Below are 8469 nucleotides of genomic sequence, written 5' to 3'. Positions count from 1 at the left end.
CAATAAGATCCGGCAGTAAATTTATTTTAGACACCTAATTAATTAAAACGGTGTAATTTAATGTCATAGATATTTGATGATTAATGCAAGGCAGTTAGATTGCAATATGTTCATTCGCCGAACGATTGCGATAAAAATATACAATCTCATGCTAATTAGTCACAATCACATATTACGGCACCAGGTATGTAAAGTACCATAAGAACTATCTCGTAATCTAAATAAAGCTTTACTACAAAACATCGGTAACTAATCTATCGTGAGATAGCACCGTGAAAGTAGGATGTAAAAATATATACCGGAATTAGACAAAGCTTGAAACTAAGACGTATTTCTCGTACATCTTTCCATAAAGTGAAACGCTCTTTGCGAGTATACGTGTATGTTATTAATATAACTATATAAAACGGTTGCAATTTTACGAGCTAAAATTTGACAGCGATAAATATAATTGACGTGAATTATAATTGTCATCGAAGTAACTAATAGTGTGTGACCTTGGCTTATGCAGCGAAGTAGATTTTCATTTCACTGTAAGATGACCAATTATATCGTAGAATAGTATACGAGATAAGTAACGATAACTTCAAATTACGGGCGTAACAATTGGGATAGTGAAAGTTACACACTTGGGAAAAGTGATAATTTATGAATCGTTCTCTATAGAAATATAAAGTTCGTACCGTAGATTTAAGCCTAAATTTCGGTTATTTAAAATTCCATTACTAGCCTTGTCTACATTAGATAATTATGTAACCTACTAGGCCTGTAACAGGCCTAGACTGACTAATAATAACGAAAAGATACGATTTATTTTTATTTAAGCTGATACTTTGAACGCTGTGGTTTATTTTCATAAGATTTAGATTTGGCTTAGACTAATTAAAGAAACCACTTAGATTTTTATAAGAAAGATGATACTATATTTATTACTGCTACATAATAAATTTCTAATAATGCCTTATACCTTTAAATTTGAGACGTTTTATCGTCTATAATTGGATACTAGTAGATCGAGGTAGAGACTTTATTACAGCTTAATATCTGGTTTATCTTACACGTTGCGCGGCTTAACTACTTCATATTGTAGAAAAAATATGATGTTTCAAATCTTATTACCTTTCTGGTATGAACGCTTATTATTTTAAGTACTTAGGTTTAACTACTTCGCAAGAACTATCCTATTCTGTACTAAACTTGGCTTTATGTCCAGTCGCTACCAGATGTAAACTCGATAAGCGCAATATTTAGCTGCCATTGCTTCTAACGATAATTACCATATTAGAGTGTTGCTTTCCGTTAGACATCGATATTGAGATATATGCAAAATAAGACTTTACTTACCTTAAATAAATGTGATTTCCAATTACAGCAAATTTAGTAAAATATTACTTTTAGTGTAGTAGTATTTTTAGACATTCCATCAATCACTGCGTTTTAGAGAACGAGATCAATAATACTAAATTCGTCTTTAAAATTAATGACATAAACGATTATTAGAAGATATTATTTTTATGATACTGTAGAATTTTAAACAGAGAATAAGACATTGCTTAATTAGTATGTACTGATAAATAAAATGGCGTTATTTACAGAAGATAAGCTAACTCTAGACTAGAGTTATCAATCCCAACTTTGATGATGCGAAATTTTGCAACTTATATTCAGAAATAACTACTTCACGGCTTCGTTTATTCGCACGCTTTTATCATAATCGAAACAATGTTGTATGAATCTTTTACGGTAACAACATCATGTAATATCATGAAGTTCTATTTACGTCATGATCACACAGAAACTGTTGGAACTGTTTTGTAGAAAATACATTATAGCAGCAAATACTGAATAGACTTTACTATTTAATATACATCATATACGAATAGCGAAATATATTGCAATCTATGCTACATGCACATAAATTCAATTTTCTACTATTCTACGGTTAGGTTTGAAGGCATTAGAAATACTAAATTGGCATTCCTCCGATAAGGAATTAGTGTTTTACTTGTTTGTAGAAGCTAACTATTTATTTGATAAAACACAAGATAAATTTTTGACTAATTAACTATCGAATACATCAAGAGTTTAACCATCATACTATAATCGCAATATTGGTTAATAGCGCTTGTGCTCCAGTACTAGTCTTACTCTAATTTGCTACAGATATTAATTGCGGCTCCTCTGCTTTTACTTTTAATCAGTATACAAGAATGCTGTATCAAAAATAAATCATCTGATTATTTTTATAATTCTCCATACCCTGTATTCAAATCCTCTATTTGCTTATTTACAAACATTAGCTGCAGTTTCTCCCTTTCCGTGGCTAAAATCCAGGGTTATAAAATCAGATACAATATGTTGAACTGTCGGTGATTCTATCTGACTCATCATCAAGTATAGGAGTATAAAGCAGTAAATCTTATAAAGCTTGCATGCGCATGATGCTCAGCCATAATTCAAAGGTTTAAGAACCTTTTCGTAGCTTTTTTAATTATCATATATAGTTTTAGCTAATTTGATCATATCTTTCTAAATTAGCAATCTGACGTCACTCTTACTCCACGCTTTGTTTTAAAGCTATCTTAGGGCAAATTTTGACCTCGTTGCTCAAATCTTTGTAAAGTAGGCAGTAAATAGGATAAATAACGTCTTATTTCCTGCCTACTTTACAAAGAATTGAGCAATGAGATCAAACTTTGCGGAATTTAAACTAGAAGATCTTTTACACTAACAACATAACTATACTTACATTTGTTATTACTAGCTGCATAACGTTGACAACAGTATTACAACCTACCTCAATAGCACAAAATCATTACAACCATGTTGATAACGTACCGTATGAAATTGATACAATTTCTTTAACAGCTACTCAGTAATACCCGATGTTAGATATTCTAAATAAGTGCCGACATGATCTCATCTAAACTATCTGTAGCCTAAACAATTGCCACTTCAGTTATACTATATCAATTTTAGCAGGTAGTAATTTAATAATAGTTTCTCCATATGATTCTAAATTTAAGCAATGAATTGGCCTCGTCTGTGATGTGATTTTCGGTATGCATGGTCTATGACTATCTGATCTTCTTTCGGACTGTTTTGAACGCTATTAAGAATTAATTTATTCTAATATCATCGCATTCAAATTATAAACAATAGACTGTTGTCTTCTGTTGATTCTTACCTTCTACTGTAAATAATCGAAACATAATTCAAATTCCATATATGGTTAAATAGGTAGCCACATCAACAGATAAAAATAGAAGACATAGAAATATACTAGAAATTCCTACTATATTTTATTATTACCAATATTTCTATTTATATTTTTATACACTAGAGGATGATCCAATCAACATTTTATAATATCGCCTTATGAATGTACTATCAAGAAATAACATGCTTATCTTGATCCCCTACATCACTACAAGATCAAGTTAATTGTTGCTTTTCTTCATAGAAGAGATTAAAAGTAGCGTTCTAGTAGATGCAACAATAACTAAGACTAGCAACAATATTTACTGGCAGCTAGAGTAAACTTAATATAAATTCATACTGTTCTTTAGTTTAAGGACCGAGTTTGAAAACATTACGTAATGTTAATAAATATTCAGTATCATTTGTTACAGTAGCTCTATAGTCTAGTCAGAGTTCAAGCTATGATCAAAGTTCAATAGCATAGCTGATGAGTAGTTAATTATTCTTCGCTTATTGACGCATCATATCTTATATAAGAGGAACTGTTAACGGCAATTCAACAATAGAAACCGTTTTGGATCCAATTTCACAAACCTTATTTCACAAACCTTATTTCAGTTAAATTGGCCTTCTGTCTTCAACGAGTTTACATCCTAAAAAGAAAAAACTTGGCTGTTATTCTCCTTGATATCTTAACTTTGATGATCTATATTATTAGTCGAAAACTATCTTGGATCGTTTAAATTACTTTTAACTTTATCTAAGAAATACACGTAAACTATTTTCTAGTTTGAATTGGAATAGAAAAATCTCAAGATGTATAATCCACGTAAATTGAGTATCATTGTCTATATTGGAGCCGTAGCCATGCTTTTTGGTGGTCTATTTACTTATATTTCCAACCAAGTTATGATGCGGAGTTGTGAAAATATATTTATGATAGATCTTGGATTGATGGGACTTCTTGTAAGTCGAACTTTACTTTAGTTTGTTAAGATTATTTTTATCTTTACGGAATGTAATATAAAAATAGCATAATAGTTGCAGCCGAAATGGAAGAATCGACTTACGTAATATCGGCTACTTTTCTAATTTATTTTTCTGAGTAGTCGAATAAACTTCTTAAGAGTACTATCTCCTTACGTAACCAAAATAACTTTTAGTAACTAGCTTGGATTATTATAACTTATCTATAGGCTCTTACACTTGCTACAGCTTTGCTAAAAGTAAACGATCTAGCTACAACTTCAACAACTCAGGTACGGTAATTTATTTCGATATCGCTTTCGATTAAATCTTTAATTTCTTAACAATAAATTTTTCACCCTATTTTATATTATATTCGATCTTAATCGATTAAAACTCCAATAATTATTTTAAAATTAACGTTAATCGTCTAGGCTTCCGGTCTTACTGCTCTAGCTGTCATTATATCTGCTGCATCGCCCGCAATATTGGCCAGATTAGTCATAGCCTTTTTTTCAAGCGCCGTGGTTCTTCGTTAGGATTTTTTATACCCGTATCAATCCTATCGCGGGCTTTGTTTCCGTAGCAGCTGTTTCTATCTATGTGGCTGTTAAGCAAAATCGTCGTATCTATTCTGACGATAATGAATATTCGCTAGTTCAAACTCCATTCAACAAAGCGGTACTTTTCTGGGCGATGATAGTAACTAGTCTAGCTATTTTTGGGCTATCTGTTGCTATATTTATGGAACGGTGGTATCTATATCACGTTGTCACGGCTAATTTCCATGCTATTATGGTGAGTTTTATCTTGATAAGTGGATAATTGCAGTTTCTTGCCAGCTTGTTTCTTGTATTTTCTCCAATTTAAAATAATTACAAGTTATCAGCCAAAGTAGTGTAAAAACTTACATCGCTTACACAAACTAATAAAAGCTGTCTTTGACATTTTGTGTTCAATTTTAGCTTTTCGCTACTGGAATTCTAGGCCTCATTGCTCACGAAAAACAAGTTGTTGATTTGGTAAGCGTAACTTTACTAGCGTCGAAAGAACATTATCATGTATTTTATCGCCGTTTTAATAAATAGTAGTGATTTATTCCTAATTAAGAACTTACTGTCGTTGGAAGATTATTACGATACACTTTATGTTTGTTTAAGTAATATGAATGTTTTATTTTGTAATTAGGGTGTCTGGACTAAAACTTTTACTAACTTTACCGCTGGAATCAGTGCTGCATCGACTATTGCTATGGTTCAAACTCTCGTCCGCTATGCTAACCAACCGGGCGATACGAAATGGGAACGATTCGATTTTACAATTTTAACACTTTGCCAAACTCTATTTACCTTCATTGGATTGATCCTATCCTCCGTTGCGATCGTAGCTACCGATGACGTCCTAAATAAAGCGCCAAAACCTACTAAATCGTCAGATATTGATACCATGAATGTCGGTATGCTGGTCTCCGCATCAGTTGCAGGAGCTGTTGCAATCTTTAATATGGCAATTATGAATTATCCTGTTTACGGATTTCCACCTGTAGCTGTAGCTATCATGGTCAGTTATTAACATTTATAACAATCACAGATCGATTATTTTATATCAATAATAGAAAGTGTAATGAATCGATTCTTTTAACTATTTCCATATTTACTTAATTATAACTTACTAAATTAGCTTAAATGTCACAAATATAGGTTATTGTAACAGCTAGACACGGAATTGATATCCAAACTACAGATAACGGAATAGCGGTAAATTTATATTATATCTATTGCATTATTAAAACAAGTAGAATCACTATTCCAACTGGATACTATTTTATTCTTGTTTGCAATACAGAAATATCCATACTACGTTCTCAGCGTTTTCAATAGTTTTGGCAGTATATGGGCAATCAGCATGAGCGTCTATGAATTCTTGGCTCATGCATCCTATCAAACTAGCCTTCTCAAGACCTTTTTCTTCTTCCGTTATGCTTTTGGTAGCATCACTATTCTTAGTTTAATTCCAGTCGCCTATTTCAGTATTAAAGCAGCTATTCGAAGTAGCAAAGACGTGGATAACTTAAGCAATGGAAGTATCCCCATTGTATAATTGTTTAGGTGTCACCTCAACGCTAGGATAGTTTAATAGTGCAGTAGTAGCTAAAATGGAAAATATCCGTATCTGTAGTACTACACAAATAAGTAATACCTTTACGTGTATATTATCTGTGATAGTTTATTACATTTTTGATATTGATTATTATTGTGTGTAGATAGTAATACGATGACTCAAATTCTAGCTAGTGACAGTTGAACTAGCATGTATGCTTAGGTTAAGGTTAAATTTGGGTATGAGGTTAAAAATATTTCCTGATAGAAAAGCTACGTAAGGAATATCTCAGTTCCAGATGTCTCTCCTAGTAATGTATAAATGTATAATAATAATAATACTGCTGCTGTTTACAAGTTAAATGGTAACAATATAAATGGGAACATTTTGAGTTCAGCAATGTATAAAAATTGTAGATTTGTCTATGCTAATAAAAGTTCCATCTTTACGGTACTTTGCTGTGCGTGTATAATATTTGGTAAAAGAGCGTTTAAGTCAGTATCTACTTATAGACTTTTACCTTACGTTTCTTAGTCACAGAATGTAAATTATGATAATAATACAATAACGATATATACCAGAAGTGTTTAACTTGTACAAGGTAGAGTAGTGACTATTTTATTAGTAATTCAAGGCTAAAATTCCTGCCTGTGTAGTATGAATAGTCACGATATGTTTGTTAAGGAAATTTATAAAGTACAATTTTAAATCTTCTTTTTACGGTATTAGTAAAATTTTCGCTGCAAATACTTTCTGTAGGTCTACCAACAGGTAGCAGTAGGTTATAATTTCAATACTTACCCATATTATATTAATGAAACTTTTACCGCTTAATTCTACGCCTCCCTCGAAGTTGTGCGTAAGTTAGGATTTGAGTAATAGATTTATTCGGACAAAGTCCGAAATATGATAATTTCGCTTAAATTATTTGACTTTGGCTATGCATAATGGCTGATTATGGATTTTGATCGTAACCTCTTTAGTAAAGATAGTCTTTGAAATATTAAGAGCGCTATCATTGCAATCATAGAAATGAGATTAGATAGTTAATTTATTCGCCAATAGGTAATGCTGTTTGTGTTAGAAAGACCCTACTACTAAGGCCATTGTGTAACTTGAAGTTGAATTAGGTCATTCTTGGATAAGTAATAGCTATAACTTTTTCCTTTCAGACATCAACATATAGATTTAATAGATAATAGTAAAGGTAACATCTTGATTACCTTGATACAACAATTACTTGTGTAATTTTTTCCATGCCTGAACGCATTTGTACACATTATCTTAACAATGTTTAGTCAAAATGATATGTTAACTTTATTCTGTATAATAGTACAATACTTATTGTATGAAGTATACTATTACATCTATTCTGTATGTAGAAGTACACTAGTAATCCAAGTAAAGACTGAAAGTGTACAAAAGTAACATATAATATCCGTACTATTTCTAGACATATAGTGAGCGTTAGAGTAGAATATTAGTATAAGTGTGACATATCATTTAAATTTATTGCGATATGTAGCAAGATGATCTCAAAACTGATTTCTTGCTCTTTGATACAAGACAGTATTTATAAGTTAAACAAATCGGCAAGAATTTAGGGCAAGGCTAAAAAGTATCATTATTTACTGTATTTTAAATATTAAGCTCTTTGTTACTGGAATTCTTAGTATAGTTACCCATAAAATGCAAGCTGCTAGATTAGTTAGCCTAACTACATTATAATCTATCCCTTTTAAAGTACTATCGTGTTATTTCACTATTTTAGCACTAACGGCCAATTCATAAAATTTAGAATGCTTGGCTATAGACTTTGACTACCCTTACTACCGGAATTGGTATCGCTTTTACGTTTGCTACCGTTCAACTCCTTGTCCGCTATGCAACCCAAATGTAGTTTTCATCAGCCAAATATAGGTCAATACTAGTGGCAGCTATATTATTCATTCAATAATAACAATAGATACCATAACCTGATGGGCCGTTAGCAGACTGTCGAGTAAGACAGCTTTCATTTATTTTTGTATGAAATTACTTGTGTATAGGTTACATAACATATATATACCTCATGACTATAATGTTACGCTATACTACCTAGATATAGCACAATTATATCAAAATCTTAAAAATTAATAATCTAGTCCCTTTATCTAACATTAAAAAGCAAAACTTATGTCTTTATCAGCATTTATTATATCG

At 31.5% G+C, this 8469-nt stretch overlaps 1 protein-coding gene across 1 annotated transcript; it reads left to right on the top strand.

Annotated features, from left to right (window-relative positions):
- Positions 1–4017: 4017 nt before the first annotated feature.
- TRIADDRAFT_64272 (uncharacterized protein) lies at positions 4018–6298 on the top strand (the record flags this gene model as incomplete). The annotated part of the gene is made up of 7 exons (XM_002116428.1): positions 4018–4167; positions 4398–4460; positions 4602–4694; positions 5133–5189; positions 5356–5727; positions 5868–5924; positions 6013–6298. 7 exons carry the CDS (start codon positions 4018–4020, stop codon positions 6265–6267), a joined length of 1047 nt encoding a protein of 348 aa, XP_002116464.1. The 3' UTR covers positions 6268–6298.
- Positions 6299–8469: the final 2171 nt, after the last annotated feature.

Source organism: Trichoplax adhaerens, genomic scaffold (assembly GCF_000150275.1).
Source record: "Trichoplax adhaerens TRIADscaffold_15 genomic scaffold, whole genome shotgun sequence".
Lineage (NCBI taxonomy): Eukaryota > Metazoa > Placozoa > Uniplacotomia > Trichoplacea > Trichoplacidae > Trichoplax > Trichoplax adhaerens.
Note: the sequence above shows the minus strand (reverse complement) of the source record. Positions and strands in the feature narration are given on the sequence as shown.